This window comes from Poecilia formosa, unplaced genomic scaffold (assembly GCF_000485575.1).
Source record: "Poecilia formosa unplaced genomic scaffold, Poecilia_formosa-5.1.2 Scaffold253, whole genome shotgun sequence".
In the NCBI taxonomy this organism is placed as follows: Eukaryota; Metazoa; Chordata; class Actinopteri; order Cyprinodontiformes; family Poeciliidae; genus Poecilia; species Poecilia formosa.
This window is the reverse complement of record NW_006800192.1, coordinates 203,980-222,242: the sequence shown is the minus strand read 5'-3', so window position 1 is coordinate 222,242 and position 18,263 is coordinate 203,980. Positions and strand designations below refer to the sequence as shown.

General features: G+C 40.4%; 1 protein-coding gene across 2 annotated transcripts; it reads right to left on the bottom strand.

Moving 5' to 3' along the window:
- Positions 1 to 211: 211 nt before the first annotated feature.
- tax1bp1b (Tax1 (human T-cell leukemia virus type I) binding protein 1b) lies at positions 212 to 17,809 on the bottom strand. 2 transcript variants are annotated; one of them, XM_007569973.2, is made up of 19 exons: positions 17,701 to 17,803; positions 17,077 to 17,191; positions 14,097 to 14,290; positions 9,917 to 10,019; positions 8,439 to 8,629; positions 8,180 to 8,338; positions 7,171 to 7,319; positions 6,962 to 7,052; positions 4,977 to 5,162; positions 4,577 to 4,828; positions 4,231 to 4,401; positions 4,042 to 4,117; positions 3,701 to 3,819; positions 3,471 to 3,596; positions 2,859 to 2,945; positions 2,193 to 2,391; positions 1,951 to 2,099; positions 870 to 955; positions 212 to 603 (listed from the first exon to the last, which is right to left on the bottom strand). In XM_007569973.2, exons 3-19 carry the CDS (start codon positions 14,271 to 14,273, stop codon positions 405 to 407), a joined length of 2,520 nt encoding a protein of 839 aa, XP_007570035.1. In that variant the 5' UTR covers positions 14,274 to 14,290; positions 17,077 to 17,191; positions 17,701 to 17,803; the 3' UTR covers positions 212 to 404. The 2 variants fall into 2 exon arrangements, with proteins under 2 accessions (XP_007570035.1, XP_007570034.1); XM_007569972.2 differs by lacking the exon at positions 17,077 to 17,191 and having other exon boundaries at positions 17,701 to 17,809.
- Positions 17,810 to 18,263: the final 454 nt, after the last annotated feature.

Sequence of the window (18,263 nt, the reverse complement as noted above, 5' to 3'; positions counted from 1 at the left end):
TACATCCCGCAGCGTTACAGATCTGAGAAAACCCATGTCTGTTCGAAGTCAGTAAGAAGAATTATAGGGTAAAACAATCTTCTCTTTCCAAATCCAAAAAGAAGGGAAACATTTAAAACTGTAATCCAAAAAAAAAAATAAAAATAAAAAATAAAATAATTCGCAACTGATTTAAAAGCCCTGTGACACACGCTAAATAATAACACTGTCGTTTTTTTTGTTGTTTTTTTTTTTTTTTTCTCCAAACGTCACCTCCGAGTGGATCTCCAAGTTAAACGAAAGCAAAAGTTAGGACAGCTCTACAGAGAGGAGCCGAACACCACTACATGCAGAAGAGAGCTTAAAGTGATTCTTTTTCAGTGGATGGCAGAAGGTCTGCAGACTCCGTTGGTTTTCGGTTTCCTTCAGTCGAAGTTGAGCGGGTGCCCGTCGAAGTGAGTGAGCACGTGGTTCTCGAACACCTTCTGGTCGCAGTCCAGGGGGAACTGCTCGCTGCACATGGGGCAGATCTTCCAGTGGCTCTCCACGTGTTCCTCGAACTTGCTCTGGTCGTAGTTGGGCGGGAAGATGACCTCGCAGAGCGGACAGCGTTTCATGTCCATGCTGTGCGCGGCGGGGGAGAGAGAAGGCGAGTGGAGGGGGGAAGGGAATAAAAAGACAGCGGAAAAAGCAGAGAGGAAGAGGAGCGCTCGTGTTAATGGAAGTCGAGCAACAAACAGGAGCGCCGGCTAATGAGGAACGTGTGTTTGATGCAGTGTGGGTGGCCCGCTCGTCGACAACGGTAACACAAAGGGCGGCTATGTTACAGAAGCCGAGTGAGGCTAGGGCATGGCTAACACTAAAGCTAAGCGGGAGAAGGTTTTTGTTACCTGGAGTCAAAGCAGAAGGGGGTTTGTCCGTCATTCACAAATGAGCTGCGTGTTTCTGTTCCTAGCGGCTGTTCGTTGGTGTTAACCTTGGAGGGAGGGGGGAAAAAACCAACATAAATATGAAAAGAGACGATCAACAACAATAAATAAAATGCCTACAAAGTAACTACTGGACACTAGAGTCGCTTCCAACGTTGCCAACTTGTTAACTTTGCGTCATGTTGCAGCCACAAACTACTGCGTTTTGTTAGGATGCTGGTTTTACGAGCAGTTCACATTTCTGAAGTAAAAAAAAAAAAAAAAAAAAATCCATGCTTTTCAGTCAGTCCAGTCTAGCCAGTAGAATCAATTTTCCCTGAAATCGCCGTTTCAAGTTTCTTAAGGAATGTCTCAAGTTTTTGTGAATTCCTCTTTGCAAAATGGTTCAAACTTAGAGCCTGAGTTCTGCCAAGAGACCAGCTGTGAACGTTGTTTTTCAACTTTTGCCAAACATTCTCAGACAAATTAAGATCTGGACATTTATTAAGTTACCCTCAACTCAATAATAACCGGGACATCGCTAACTGTAGTCCATATTCCAACTTTTCGTTAATTTCCTTTATTCTGCTTCTATAATGCTATGTTTTCATCATCTAAAGTTCTTTGAGTTGCCTTGTTGCTAACATATGCTACACAATTAAACTTGCCTTGCATGCTGGCAAATATGTTTTATCTTTTGGTCTCATCTGACTAAACTCCATCAGTTTGCGGAGACTCTTCCACAACTTGTGCCAAACTACAACCGGGACATCATCTTCTCACAGATTTCTTTCAACTGGAAAGAAACCAACACTGTGCCACTTTCCTTCCTCCTCACAGTCATTTTTTGGCTCGGTTTAATCCATAGAATCCTACAACACATATTGAGGTTTGTAGCTGTAATGACACAAAATACATTTTTGCATGTATGGTAGGCAACTACTGGGATGAAATACGAATTAGGTTTTTGACCTAAAGTGCCATGCAGAGGATTTGGACCTCTGCTTTTCATGTAAATCCTGACAAAGCGTTATTGCGTGGTTAAAACAGGCGAGGAGCTCACATTGTTGTTTTCCTCTGCCTCTTCGTGTCCTTCCGGCCGGCTGAGGTTGCGGGAGGGCTGGATGCAGACCACGTTGCTGTCCCAGGAGGGTGGGCCTACGGGGGGCAGCTTCAGAGGCTGATCATCTGCGAACTCTTCCTCTGTCTCATCTGCAGAGACATAATTCAACCACTTTAAAAAAATAAATTCAACCACTTCAAAAAAAATGAATCCCACATGCTTTTTTTTTTTTTTTAATTCACCTTTTGAGTTTGAGATGGAATAAGGGTTCCCAAAGTGTAGCTTGCTTGGACTCTGAGAGACCAGCAGTGGGGTCGGGGTGTCCTGGGCGTAAGGGACGGGGTACTGCAGAATTAAAGGCACACTGGTCTGGAGGTTCTCCAAACTGGTTTTCTCACTGGCCCCTTGATCGCCCTTCTTGCTGCTGCTCTTCTGGAGCTCCTAGAAAAACAAAAGCAGAATTTAAACTATGTCGCACCAGGAAAACAATAGTGATGTGTCATTTTTATTTTTCTGCCCAGAAGTCATCAAGTTGTTTTGGGAATATGGTGCAAGGGACCTTTTTTTTCCCCTTCTTCTTCTTCAAAGCAAAGCTTAGTTAGCAGCTTTATTAAAGAAAAGAAAATCTATTTATTTTTATGATTATAACCGTTTTGTAATTAATGAGGTCAAGCTAATTGACAGTCTTTGAACTGTACCAGCATTAGCAGCATTAGGCCTGCCAGGGCCTAATGCCCTGGCAGGCCTAATGCCGTGGAGCAAAGCAATGAAACAGACAACTTTTAATTTGCTTCTACAATTAGTGGTATTTTAAACCCAGACGAAATGGCAGAGAGAAAATTGTATATTTTAGGGAATGTTTGGAGTGGCAGGAGTCTATAAAAGAGAAAATGAAAGCTGTTACTAACCCCCTCCAGTTTTTCCTTCTCCCTCACAACGAGTGCAAACGTGTCCCTCAGCTCCTTCAGCTCCCGACCCTTCTCGGCTACTTGACTCTGAGGTAAACAATGGACACAAAACCAAAAGGAATGAAAAGGCCATCTTTTCTTACACTTAATGCGCTCCCGACTGAAAAATGTCTGGCTGAAATACAGGCCGGCTTCGGCATGTGACATTAATTGATCACAAGCATAAACGGCTTCCTTTGGCCGCGGCCTGATTTACGTTCGATACTCCTCAAAGCAAAACAACCTGCTTGGATTCTCCTGAGACACTAAGCAAATATCCGCCTGACCCGAGCCAAGCGCAGCATTAGCAGTGCGACTAAAAAGGATTCCTCCGAGCCAAACCTCGCTTGTCTCCAGAGCCCGACATAAACAGCAGTAAAATGCCGTCTGACAGATAGGCCGGCTCGTAAACAACACTGTCAGAACAACTATGTTCAGGGGAGGGGGTGAGGGGAGAAGAAAGCATCAAAGTCTCGATCCTTGAGCAAGACCAGCCACGGACGCCGATAAAAACAGTCGGGTCTGAAGACCGGACTTGCTTTGAAGGCACCAGCGCCGCGCTCGGAGCCTGACCTTATAGCGGTCCTCGGCGGCAGCCAGCTGCAACTTTAGACTCTCGTTGGTCTTCAGCTGCTCCTTTAATTTCAGCTCCGTCTTGGCCAGCTCATCTGCGAACAAGCTGCTGCGCTCCTTTTCCTCCTGAAAGGCGACACACACTCGTCACCCTGTTCTCCTCACACTTTGTCCTCTCGGGATTAGAGGACCCGCGCATGTTTTGCGCAGAATGCCGACGCGTCGCTTACCATCAGCATCTGCTTGCATTTCCTGTATTTGTCGTTTCTGTCTGAAGCTTCTCTGCTGATGCCTTTGAGCTTCTCTTGGATGATGGCCTCCAACATGGGGTCAGCAGAACCTGGGCTGCCTGTAGAGACGAGAACACGGCCAAAAGATGTAGATCACCTCATTTGTCATGGTTTAAGATAAAATGACTGCTTTTATGACTGAAAAGGGCGCTGGGGGCAGAAAAATCAAAGGACATAAACCAAGACAGTAAACTACTGTGGCCTTTTCTAAAACATTCAGAGTCTCTATGATAAAGCCATCTACTTCTTCCATACAACCAGACAGAGCTGGACGTAAATACCCGGCACCGATGTGTCTGGACTCCCTGATGCAGGGATTGCAGCAGCGGCCTCTGGTACTGTGCTTTTCTTCACTTCCTATGAACAGCAACACAAATGAACATTAAAAGAGAAGGCAGAGCGCAACGTAACATCTAATGTGAGTTCGGTTTACGGATAAAGCTCGGCGGCTGGCGTCTGCTGGAACCTACCCCCTGCTGTTCAGACAGTTTGAGGACTTGTTTTTGCAGTCGCTGGCATTCCTTGTACTTCTCCTTGTAGTGCTCTGCCGCCATGAGCAGCCGCAGCTTCAGGTCCTCCACCTCTCTCTGCAGCTCTGCTACAACAGCCGGGTCTGTGCTCGCTTCCTCCTCCGATTTGGCCTGTTTTTTTTTTGTTTTTTTTTACAAAGACAGGAGAAGTAAAAGAAGAAGAAGAAGACCACCATTAAAATGACTGCATGAAAACAGGGTAGGAGTCGAAACTGGTCAGGAAAAGCCTGATCGGCTAAAGTCATCGTCTAAAATAATTGAAATGAGGCCCTGCGCTCGTCCTCACCGCCTCCTTTTTGGCGTCTGCCTTCATCTGTTCGACTACGAGTTCCAGGTGGACACATTGGGCCTGAGCTTCGGCCTTGGCCTGGCGCAGGGCGTCCGCCTCGAGCTTCATGTGGTAGAGCTCAGACATGGTGCGATCTCGGGCGCTGGAGGCATCCCTCAGTTCGGCGGCCAGCAGGGAGGACTGCTGCTGGTTGGCCTGGAGCTGATCCTCTTTCTGCCGCAGCTGCTCCTTCAGGGCCTTCATGTCACCCTGGTACAACCACATGTTATTGTCACATTAGACTTTTATGTCTAGCAGAGGTCTTAAAGTCACTATGTAGTAGTTAAACATTAAAAGGCACCATCTTCTACTGTTGATGCTAATTTAAAACTTAGTAAAAAACAGTAGTAATTCGTACCAAGGGAGAAACTTTGGCCAGGATTTCTTTGTACTGTCTTTCCTTCTCTGTGAGGCATGCCTGCAGGCGTCCCACCTCCTCTTTGAACTGGGCAATGGTGTTTTCTTTGTTTACATCCACGGACTTTAGCATCTGCAGCTCCGCGCTCAGCTTAGTGTTTTCCAGCTCCCGGTTTTTCAGGTGAATCTGATGCGAGCACAATGAGAAATATAAAGAAAAAGAAAACACACACACACACACACACACACACACACACACACACACAGACAACAACTATAAGCAGTATGAGTTTTTATAACTTTTTAACCTTTTGCCTCATTTATAAAAAACACAAAAATTTAACATTTCAAAATTTCATGCTTTTCCAGGCTGAAATTTCTGCAATTTTTGTGCAGCTTTTCTAATAGTCAGAACAAAAGCTTTAACCGGTTGGGTTTTATTACCTGCGAGTTCAACAAATTACCAAACAACACAATGCCTATAACTCGGCTTCTGATTCACACCTTGCGGGTCTTTTTTCAAACTCATGAATTCGCTTCGCTTCCCCATTCTCTCTACGCTGTGGTCGTCACAGCTGCTAGCACACTTTTTTCTACCACATTTTCTTTCCACGAAGCATCTCATAAAGACTCTTGCTTGAAGGACTCTCCGGGTGCTTTCACAGCGGCCCTGTTCAATCAAACTCCGGTCCACGTACGAACCGGCCTAGAAAGCCCGGTTCGTACGTGGAGGTGGGAATGCGTAATCAAACGCTGATGCAGACTAGAAAAAAAAAAAAAAAAAAAAAGCGAAGTCCGCCTAAAAACCCCGGTCTCAATCCGGTTGAAGTGAATCCTGGTGCGGTTTGAATCCACACGCGAGACTGCAAGTGAGCATCTGCTTCGCTGCGCCCCGTTGTTGTGCAGATGAATGTTTTTATTGCTCTTAGGTAAGACTGTAATTTCATGAGAAACTTCAACTTTGAGTTTCAAAAGCTAAACACCCTAAATCGTCAAAATTAGCATAAAAAAAAACTGCTGGAATAAATAACAGTTTGAATTACTGAATTTAATTAACGTGGATTTTAATCTAATTTTAGACACTTTGTCTCGTAAAATCTTGTCTGGATTATCCTACTCCAAGTTAAGATTCTTTAACGGTACAGTTTGTGATTTGCTTGGCATCTACGCCAAGCCCAGTCTAATGGCCACAGTGCTGATTTAAACTCATGATTTAAGATCATCCAGAGACCTTTCCCAAAAAAGAACTAAGAAAGAAAAATGCTGAATTGGTCTGTTTTTTTTTGTTGTTGTTTTTTTTTCAATAAGTGCCCATTTGTCTGTGTTCTGCTTATTACTAACATTAACTAAAATCGGAGTGAAAATTAAATCTTGGACAGTCAAAGACTTCTTCCACGCTCTCCTTACTTCTGGTTAAACCTATTCGGGTTTTTCACGACTGCGTCAAACCCCTGCTAATAAATCAAATGTTGTGTGACCTCATTAAAAAGAAACAGATATTAAGATAGGTTTTTAAAATTGTCCTTCGGCAACATCCTCTGTGTGATGGTGCAAGCTAAATTAGATATGGGGGTTTTGGGCTCCATTTCTGTGGCGACACTACAGTATGTGGCCCTCCCACTTCCTGTGGAGCACCCACCACAACACAGGACGCACAAACACCAGACGGACCGGGAGACAGAATAAGGCATGCCCCGTTTAGACTCAAATGTTCCACTACACAAAATTATTCAAAGAGCACAAAGTGGAAAAACAGGAAAGAATTGGGGGGGAAGAGAGTTAACGAAAGATGCCTCTAAGTCTGGCGTTTCTCAAATTACACAGCAAATGATTTAGAAGGTAAAGCTGTCACTAAGTTGTTTTTTTTTTAAACAAACCAGAAGGGTGATACAGATATATCTGGCTGCAAAGTTACTTAAGCTCATTTTACGTACATTTTGATATCGTTATTTCTAAAGTTCAACTTTTAAAATAATTAAACATCACCTTGTAGAGTTCCTTCTCATCTCTCTCATTCTTTACATGAGATTCAAGAGCCTCTTTCTCTAGAGCGACTTTCTTCAATCGATCTTTAAGACTAGATAAACAAACAAACAAAAAAAAGATATAAAAAAAATTAGTTCATATTAGTGCATTACGGCAAATTTTGGGGTGTATCCGTTACAAAAATCCGAATTCATCTTTAACAACTTCACCTGTCCAGCTCGGTTTCCTTTTGAAGTCCCTTCTGTGTGACTCCGATCAGATCCTCTTCCAGCTGTACGATCCTGGCCGTGGCCTCCTCCAGCCGCCTCTTGACCTCCTCCTTCTCCTCCTGAAGGGCCTGAGACGAGTGCAGCACCTCCTGGGAAGCAAACCACCAAATAAAAAAAAGGAGGTTGGACACTTGAGCTTGCTGATTTACACGATGGCTAATTGAAATCGTACTAATAAAAACTACGCTGGGTTTTGTGCCAAGAGATGGAGGGTCTAAACGGATTCAAATCTGAAATAACAAGAGTCCTTTCCACGTCTGGCTTTGTCTCAAAAGGTTTGGAAAGATGCATGTACGGCATTAAAATTTACTGTCGTCGAAGTCTAAATCATAAAGAAAGTCACAGCTCCACGTAGAGTATTTTTTTGAACTCTGAAGATGAATTAAACAAAAAAAAAAAAGGCAAAATAAATTTTTTACAATTTGCTTATGAGAAGAGTTTCGGGATCTTTATATTCACACCACATAAAAATTTCATATAAAAGTAAAGCAATAAAATTAACAACCACAAAATCTGTAATCATATTTACATCTGTAAAACCTTTAAAACCCAGCAGATTTATGACACACAGCGGCGCACCAGATCATTACTGACAATGCTCTTAAGACTTAATGTTATGCTATAAAAAGCGGAATGACAACCTTGATAATGCAGGCATTTCTATTTGTCAGAGTGTGATTTACTACTTTAGTGTATTGCTGGTTCGAGTTACTCTGCATGTTTGGGCTGCTTCACTAGGGGGTGCTAGCAGACTGTTTGGCCATAAATTAAAGGTTAAAACAAGAAGAATGGTCATATAAATGATGTATTTTAGAATCTATAATTACTTTAAAGCAAACTCCCAGTGCAGATCAAAGCTAAAAGTGAGGATTTGGTTTCATCAAATAGATGGGAGAATTAAAAATACCGATCTGCACAGAGCTGGCAGGCCTAACCAGAATAAACGTACTTGGATCTCTCTTCTCAGCTGGGCACAGGACTCCTTTTCTTGCTCAAACTCCTTCTGCAGGCTGTCCTTCTCTGCGTCAAGCTGCTCCTTCTCCTGCTGGATGAGGGCCATGCTTTTCAGCAGCTCCTCTTTCTCTCTCTGAGCTTCTTCCACTTTTTGCTGCTCGAACAAGAAAAACTGTGAATATTTTGTCGCTTTTACGGCAACCAGGTTAAAAGTCTGCGCAGCTTAAAACGAGCGGCTTCACATGATCCTGCACCTCAAGCAAGCCGGCTTTGGTGGTGACGACCAGGATGTCGGAATTGCATTCGTCTTCGACAGTCAACAGCTCATCCTCGGAAGGGCTGTTTGCGCGAAACTGGAAAGGCGTGCTAGCCCCCCGGATCTCCCCTTTGTGGGTCACGTAGCAAAACTGGTAGAACTCCCCATCGTCATTGGGGACATAGTAACCTAGGGAAGTAATGCATACAGTGATTAAAGAAGGATGCAAAGGAAAGTAGATTTAGTAAAGTAAAAGCAGGTAGGAATTTGCTGCACATAGCCATATAGAGTAGAAATGGTTAACATCTTTAGATTTAAAGATGGTACTTTGAATCTAAAATCCCAATTAACCTTGTGTAGTTATATTTATTCTACCTCATATCTGAAGGGTTGTTTTACCATAAGAGGAAAAACTGTGGTGGCACCCTTGGCAAAGAAACCAAGAGAGTTAAAAATTTCATCTTTTTTATTATTATCAAAATAGCATCATTTTACACAAAATTAGAAAATCCACCTTTATTTTTTCCTTTATTGGATCCTATACTGTCTGTGCTTTTCTCTACCCACATTCTGACAGCAAGATGGCACTTCATTTTGTCTTCTCCTGAAATGTTTCATAACATTTTTCTCTAAACCAGATCTAGATCATTCCAGAATCTGGTTCCTCTGAGTGTGATGGCAAATAAAGAAGCAAAACGCCAACAAAGTTCCCAGGGTGTTTGGACCAGGAACAGCCCACAGCCCCATAATAGTCGGCCAATGAGGGATTGCGACTACCTAGCTTAGCAAGTCAGAGGCAGACTGAGCTCTATCCCTCTATACCGTCGGCCCTTTCACAAGATGCCATCAGCCCAAAATCACATGGTTCTGGCCCAAATCCCGGAAGAGTTTAGTAAATTCTTTGTTTTTAAGTTTGTGTTGGTGGGGCAGTAAATGAGGACTTGATAAACCTTTAAAGCTTTAAATTTTTATCCCCATATTTTTCAGCCCAGTAGTTTAAAAATGTACCATGTTACTTCACATATATACTCCGAGATAACAGGAGTTTATTAATACCTAGAAACCCTGATCAACTTGAATAAGTATAGAAAAATCTACGATTCAGCTATATATATTCTAAAAAAAAATTTTTAGAAATAAAATTTGACCCACCAGTTATTTTATGAAAAACTATGGCTTTTAACAGAGGAAGTTGGTGTTTGCTACATCATAAATTTACACAATTTGAAGCATCACCTAAAGCTAAGTAGTGTGAGATTTTTCTACAATAAGGAACGACTAATATGACTTCTAGTCATCTCTGCCAGCCAGGTGTGTAACATTTTTTTTCTACATCTGTAGATCTGTTGAGATAGACTGGAATTTTAGTGCACTTAATGGTTCAAGTCCTGAACCCCTACAATCCTCTGAACAGCTCCTTCATATACCCTCATTAAAACGTGTCAGAATTACAGAAAGCTTACAGCACGACCTTACCCTGAAAGATCACGGTTCTGTTGACTGCTGTGCCTTCCACGTAGTTCTCGGGGAGAGGCGACCACAAGAATGTGTAATAATCCCTCGCTGTGCTCCAACCAACCTGTGACACATCGAGGGGAATCCGTTTAACCAGACGCTCCGACCACATCAGTGCATTATAATAACAATGGGGAACCAACAGGGGAGATTTTTTTACATGAATCTACAGGCACTTCCAAATGATCTCAAGCTGGTATATTGAAGTAATGAAGGGGTTTTTGAATCTGTGTTGCCATGGCAGCTAGGAACATGTCTACAATTGCAATTTGGCCAAGGCTACCATAACTCAACCACCTCCCGGAGGCTTCAGGATGCTCATCGTGAAAAAGCCCGAGTGCGGAACTGCAGCAACAACTCACTGTTAACAGGAAGAGGGAAATAGGTGAAAATTTTATACATAGGCAACTTGAAAATGAAAACCAAAATGTAATTACATGTATTTTATGTCTTGTTAACTGGTGTCTGCTGAGGAGAGGGGGGGGAGGCAGGAGTGCAGAAAATACATCCACGACTTCAAGACTGGTGCCATAAAAGTGTCAAACTGAATCAGTGTCACGTTGAGAGGGCTGCTTTTAGGCGTGCACACATGCATCCGCAACAAATCCAGTGAAACCAGACTGCGACACCAGCCTTTGTCACAAAACCAAAGTTGGTCATCTGATGCAAACTTTGCCAAAATGTATAATTCATGCAAGCTGACATAACAGTAGATTTCGGGTTTTAACTTTCTTTCCCTTGACTGGCCAGTTTATCTTCTCAGCTGTGTACAAACACCCCGCAGCTACAGTGCTGTGTGTTCATGTGAGTCACGGATAGAAGGGTTCTGGAGTTCCCAAAAAAAAAAAAAAAAAAAGAGAAACCCCAATTGTTGCCTGTGCAGCTCCAGCCTCCAGCAGTTAAGAACAGGAAGCAATTAAAACATGTGCCTTGTTAGTGAGTGTCATTACTGAGGGGGCTAGCTCTAACCGGTCCACTCATTAGAGCTGCAGAGGTGGTGTTTGGGGAAAACTGAGAGGAACTTAAAGCATTCTGGTTAGAATATAAATAAGCAAAAACAGAGACACGGCGTTGAGCTATCTTAAACATGTTTAAATTAGTGACTGGGGGGTAAAACTCGGAGAAGAGAACAAGCTTTGCACTAAAGATGACTTTTCGCTTTAAACACTTTAATGCATTAAACCTGAGAGGATAATGCTGCAGTAGGTGAAACATGGTCAATGCGCCAGTAAGGCTGCGTAGAACCAGGAGTGAGCTTTTAATGAATCACACAAAGAGGTCGTCCTTAGAGACAGTTTAATTATAAAGCTGAGTTTCCTTTCTCTGACGCCCTTCCTCAACAAGAATCCTTTATGAACCACAGAACCGCCAGCAAGTTGCAGTGTGGTTAATGTTCACAGAGACAAGAGTCAAAGTCTTTGTTTGTCTCCAGGCAAACAAGAGCCAGTAGGTCATTTATTCACCACTAATAATATATTCAGTTTTTTTGTTGTTGTTGTTTTTGTCTATTTAAGTAAACTTTTAAAATTGTACAAAAACTGTATTTCTTGTTAAAATGCAGGAGGAGATATTACACAGATTTTTTTAAAAATCCTCCATCAATTATAATCCTATATTATGACAGGGAACGAGCTAGAAAACTGTAAAAGGCAATCAAAGACTGATCTAGATGACAGTGACAAAACACTAACAAATCAACTTTGAATTTGCAACAAAAACAACAGCGCCCCAACTTGCTGCTGAACGCTCTTTGGACTCCAATGAATGATTCCGACACCAAACAACTCGCACGTCAATCACAGGACTAAAAGGTTTACAAACCTGCCCTCAGCATTCTGAGCAGCTACTCGCTTTAAGATCAAACTTTGAACCTAGATTGAAACAGATTCAACCTAACATAACCCTTGTTTTTTCCTGATCTTTGTATTTGGCTGTATACAAAAGCCTACATGACTTTTGTAAAATGATTTGACAAAAAAATACATTTATCATGAGAGTTTCCATCCTTTTCCTCACTACTTTGAACTTTGCTATTACCTAGGTAACTGCTAGGCAATAGCAGTTACGTATTTTGTGCAAAATAGGTAACTGCACAAAATAAGATAGTTTCCAATGTCCGACTTTTAAGCATGGAGAAAAAGAAGGCCTGCTAAAGTCCTTATAGGAGAAGACTTTCAGGCCAGGCCAGATGCAAAATCTAAAGAACTGTTTGTGGACTTGAGACTGACCCCTGCTGACATTCAAAGGGTCACAGTAGACAGGGTGGAGAAGTGCAAGTACTTGGGAGTGTATTTGGACAATAAAGTAGACTCTTCAAAAAAAGAAATCCAAATCCAGAAGGGCCACTGTTGTTTCTGAGAAGACTCAATGTCCTTTAACATCTGCCGGAAGATGTTATGGACACTGGGTGAGTCTGTGGTGGCCAGCGCCATCACCGTGTTCGCTGTTGTCAGCTGATGCAGCCTGAGGGGTAAGAAAATCCACAGGAAGGCCAGTCACGTCGCAGGGGACGAACTAAACTCTCTGGACGAGGTGTTGGAGAGGAGAACGTTGTCCAAACGTGGGACGATGTTAAGCTCGTCCTCACATCCTCTCTATTATTTGCTGAACACTTTTAGGAGCTTGTTTAGCAACAGACTCAGACTGCCACCATGTGACACAGGGCAACATAGGAAATCATTCCTGACTGTCACATGTTCAGCCTATGACATAACTCATTTACACCAACAGGTTACCTTAAATATAATCTATTATTTTTTTATATTTTTCTTACCGTCTTTCATGGCTAACTTTACATCAGGTGACTGGTGTTGCAATGTCGAGTAACTTCCCCTTTGGGATTAGTAAAGTATTTCTGATTATCAAAGGGAAAAGCGGAGGATGGAAAATATGGCAAGGATTCACATCTGACCTGGCAGCAGAAGTGGTTCCAGTGCCAAACGAGCATGCATTTGTAAAGTGGAAAGTACATCAACAACACTTCTGTCAGTCTGCTAATCCTCAAATGCTAGCTTGAGGTGTGAAAGAACATAATGACAGCACACTGAGCTACCTGTAGCTGATCTCTGGAAATTAGTAAAAAAGTAGCATCTTAAGAAGGAGCGCTTGTATGCGTCCATGATTTCAACTAATGTTCCAGAAGACCTAAATGTGTTAGCTACCATTGGTGACTCTTTATTTCTACTTTATTCTCCGCTGTGAAAAACCATTTAAAAAGGCATACATACATGAAAAGATAAATCAACTTGGTTTATTACTCAAGTTCCTTTCAAAGACAAACACTTCAAACAGGAAGAGAAGTTCAGCAGGAAGCAAACTAAACAGAGCTGTTAGTTTGTGTTTTTTAACTTGTTGTCAAGTTGTCTAAACTTTCATCTCATCCCTGGTAGATAAAAAGCAAGTTAGCTGAGAAGACGATCACTAAACTTCAGACAAAACTAAGATAAATTACTGCCACTGTACTGGATTTAATGTGTTCCTATAACGAGATCCATGTGGGACACTTAAGTTTGTGGTGAGGGCCAAGATGCTTCACTCCCTCTGACCGAGCTCATCTTTGAAGTACATGTGAATGGCTACACTTGCAATATTTTAGTTTTGTAAGGCTTGACTTAATACTTTGTTTCTATGTTTTAGGTAAATAAAAAAAACCCTCCCTTTCCGCAGTCATACTCTAAAGAGTAAAACATTGTCTCCAAAGACAGATTTTATTCTCCCTCCCAGGGTTGCAAGAACAAAACTATGTGATTCTTGCAGCACTGAGAGAAATATGCAAAATGTTTTTTGTTTTTTTTTGTTTTAGTTTTTTGCTGTGTCTGAGAAATATGAAATATAAGTGATGTTGTGTGTCAGCCCTATGAAGACTTCCAGGAGGTTCTGCACATTAACTCTTGTGAAGCATGAAATGTATACCAGCAAGAACTTTATTCTTGCAGCCTTGAGTACCAGGGTGACTTCCTCCGTTCTTGTGGAGTGCGCATTGACCTTCAGATGTAATTAGACACCCAAGATGTCAGCAGGTTCCAGATTTATGATGCACTAGAATACCCTTCAGCAAAGAAAACCTCTGCGACAATAATGTTTATTTGCATCTTATAGTCAGTTTTAATGCTTTCATAAAGAGGCGACGATGTTCCCTCACCTTAAATATGCCAACCCAGTCCTTTGGATGTGGTTTGATGAACTGCGTCAGGGTATAGTTACAATCGAGCGCAGCATGGGGCAGGTAACTCTTCCCCACATTCTGGAAGATGACGTGGGCAAAATTTGATGTGTCCATGTTTCTGCTCAATAAGGTCCCATCCAGGAACAAAGCCATATGTCATTCAGCAGTGGCTGCACAGGAAAGTACATAAAAAAAGGATTAGCCAAAGGAAAAACTTACCCCAGTGTTGGTGTTTACTGTGACCAGGAGCAGTAAAAAAAAAAAAAAGAAAAGCAAACTGGAACAGAATAAAACTGAATAAAAGTGTGAGGCACTAGTGGTTTAAGGAAATTGGTTGGACACTATAATACAACAAACAAGAACGTTATAAAAGAGGAAGACAGATTTCATTACATTTGTTGTCATTAAAAGTTTAATAAAACACAAACATTTTATCTTAAAAAGATTTATGCTTTTGATAACTCAGCAAAGCGATTAATCATTGTTTACTCTGAACTAACCTTTGCAGCATTAAGATCCCAATAATCAGCCAATACCTGATGAGTTGCTGGACACCGCTGCTCCTTTCTATCAGGTTTATGAGCTAAATATAGCCAAACAGCTGCTATACAGTAACTACTAGCACAACTCATTTAATAACTGACTTATATTTAACATCACAACCTGAGTAAAATTCAGACAGTTTACTCAGGCAAACACATATCTGAGTCGATACATGTACAGCTACAGATTTAAAAAAAAAAAAAGAGAGAATTCAGATGCATTGTTTGCTTTTAATAACCCTTAGAGCTACACAAGAAATAAAGCAAAATTTNAGAGAATTCAGATGCATTGTTTGCTTTTAATAACCCTTAGAGCTACACAAGAAATAAAGCAAAATTTGAAAAAGCCAGGCTTTCCATGATTTCATAAAAGTTGGTGCTAGTTCATTATTCTCAGAAAATTACATTTTCTACCAAATTAAATTGATGACCATTAAATGTCATTGGGCTTAAAACTGTTTAAGAAAAGTACAAGTTGCTTCAATTGTTTTTCATTTGCTCTTCCAATGTTCGCCATTCGTTCCACATGGTTAAAAGCACTCCTATCTCAGCCCCAATTTCCTAGCAAAAACCAGCTGCTGTTTGTGCTTAATGCGTTCAGTTTCTATGTAAATGAAAGGCTTTTACAGTGCATATAAAAAGCAGAAACATCACCTAACATTTGGCTTTTCCTGCCGTGAAAAGCCAAGTGTTAGTTGATGCTCCTGAGGAAAAGTACAATTAACACAAAGAGCTGTTGCTATACACCGACTTCTATTCTGATAGAAAAAGTGTTGTTGAGTCCATTAGTCCAATCAAAATCTATATGGTAGCTGATCAATTTTAAAAGTCCCTAATTTTTTTTTGAAGTAACTGGATATCACAACTTCCTGTCTGAATAAGTTCAAAGGATTCCAAAAAAAAGAGAAAGAAACCAGCAGGGTTGGGATTTTAATGGCATGCATACCTCTGTTTAAGCAATCCCCAAATGTCATCACAAAAAAGGCCTTCAGTAATTTACATGTCTTAAGTTTTTTTTTTTTTTTTTGCTAAGATGACACTAATTACTGCAAGAAAATTCCTTCAAAACTGCCTGAAGAATACTCAACTTGCTTTCAAACCATAGTTTGGATGGGGCAATATGCATGTAACCATATATATTTGGTGAAGGGTGTGTGTGTTTCAGGAGCAGATGTAGTTTTTGTTCAGTTATGCAGTGCATATAAACCTTAAAAGCCAAAGCAAGACAGCAATAATTAACATTCTGCAAAAGAATTGGATGATCTGCTAATCACAGTTTCTGACTGGTTAGACATTTTTGTTCCTATTGTATGAGTTATTTGCATTTGGGTCTGGGTTGATGGCACCAATTTCACACTGAAGCCACTTCATGATTTCAAACTAAATAAGTTACTTTATCTGCACATTTCTAGATCAATTAATTTAGGAATCAATAATGAAATGTTTCCTATTTTAAAATGAATGTTGATTTGTTATGTAAGATACTTAAAACCAGGAGTGCAGCGAGAAATCAACCAGCTGATAAATCGCCCCAGATTTCCTTAATTTTGGAAGATCGTTGATCGGCCGATACTTGCATGTGAAGCCGATCTTATCTATCTCAGCAAAGGTCTTAAAATCAATGACTGTCTTCTTTTGCTGTGCTGTAACAGAGGTTTGACTGACAGACCCGCCCACCACGTCATGTCTGCTGGTTGACACGACATGTACCCCCTAGTTTTAAGTTTGCAATTAGTGATAGTCACCCCACTGTTGCCAACTGAGCGACTGTTTTTTAAAACATGCATCAAATTTTTAGCACTTCATTAAATTAGAAAAATAAACCTCTCATCTTTAAATCATCACAACTGCATTGCGATATAATCTACAAATGTTAAGATTATCCTAAAGCAAAGATGAGAGAATTGAATACGTTTGGCATTCTTAATCCTTATTTTATTTGATTAGTTTATAAATTTCAATGTGTGAATTTCATAAAATGCTGTCTGTAGGAATGATTCATTATGTTTCAGCTTACTTTAAATGGTAAAAAAAATAGTTATGTAAACTTTGAAAACATCTGAAAAGGTTTTACATGGGATATTCTGGACTTACAATTGCATAAATTACAGGAGACTTAGCCACTCGATTTTCCTCATCATTAAAAAATACAATAAAAATGGCAAATATGACTTTCAATCTTCGAATAAAGTTTTTTTTTTCGTCTTTGCAGTTGAACCTGGCTTGTATCCCTGTGGCACAACTTATATTTAAGTGATGGTCTTTGTCATCTGACCTCATTCAAGAATCAAGAAATGTATCTACACTTGTTTAAATCCAGTTTTCCTATACATGTCATTGTACTCGATATAGGCAGTTACAGCTTGCCGTTATATCACAAACATAATCGACTAATAAAACACATTTAAACTTACATTGAATTCGCTGATTTTAAACTCCACCATAAAGTCAACACATGATTATCGATAACGAAGGCTCTTAGGGGGAGTTTCCATTTGGGCCTCGGTATTTTTTTCGACGTAGTTTGGCCTGGGACGGAGAATTGTCAAAAACAGATCATAACTATCCTTCAGAGTAATCGCATAATAAATAGCCTTACAATAAAACTAAATGTTAGAGAAAATACGCATTAAATTATCCGTTTGTAAGCAAGTTTCGGACAAGGCCTACAGAAAACAGTAATCATATCTGGCTAGCTTAGCAATACAGCTAGCTAGCAGCCAGTTGGCCTTAGCGACATACTTTATGAGACACTTTAACCATTCATCCAAAAGCACGTAGTCTTTAACATCTCAGCAAAACAGTTACGTAATGTGTTAAATATTCTCCGCGTTGTGTTACACAACGTCCTTGACAAATAAAAAGCAGACACTTCAAGAAAAAAGAGAGCACAGCTATCAGTTGAATACAAGGTTATAGCTAATGTAAACAGTTAGCAACTTTAGTGGTACCAAGCTACTTTCGAAACGCACTTCGAAAAGCTCACAAAGTTAACAGTCGTATCCTTATTCTATTCATAAAATACACATCAAACATACCTTGTGGACATGTTAAACATCAGCCAACATCCAAATGTATAATAGAAACGCAGTTGACGCAGTTCAGGGCTTTCCCGTGTCCTTTTCCTGGAATAATAAAAACATAACGTCACTTCCGCAAAGTGTCTGCGATAAAATGTGTTACACACCCGGCCTACCTACACATTATTTAGCTGTTTTCTTATATTGAAACACACTGTTTAAGCATTGTTATACACTACATGACATTTGTCATTTGAACTGAATATTAATACTTCCCCAAAATATGTCCTTTTCTGAATTTCTAAGAACATTTATTGTTCAAATTGGTCTTAGGTAACTGGCGCAACATAGCTGATTTCTTATTCCATTCCTTCTTTAAGTTGTCATGTTTGTTTTTTGTTGCTGTTTTTGTATGGAGTTAGATTTGTTTCACAATTATTCAACCAAAAAAAAAATCATGTCAAACAAAAAAAGTAGTATTCAACCAAAAAAAAAATCATGTCAAACAAAAAAAGTAGTATTCAATCAAAAAAAAATCATGTCAAAGCAAAAATCACTAAGTTTTTTTTTTAAACTTTTTT

Bases quoted from the DNA above. Each gene is read 5' to 3' on its own strand.
- tax1bp1b (XM_007569972.2), bottom strand. From the start codon at position 14,273: ATGGCTTTGTTCCTGGATGGGACCTTATTGAGCAGAAACATGGACACA. The intron at 7,320-8,179 runs GTACGTTTATTC...TTTGCTTCCCAG, and splicing joins AGCTGAGAAGAGAGATCCAA to GAGGTGCTGCACTCGTCTCA. The intron at 5,163-6,961 runs GTGATGTTTAAT...TGCTCGCATCAG, and splicing joins ATGAGAAGGAACTCTACAAG to ATTCACCTGAAAAACCGGGA.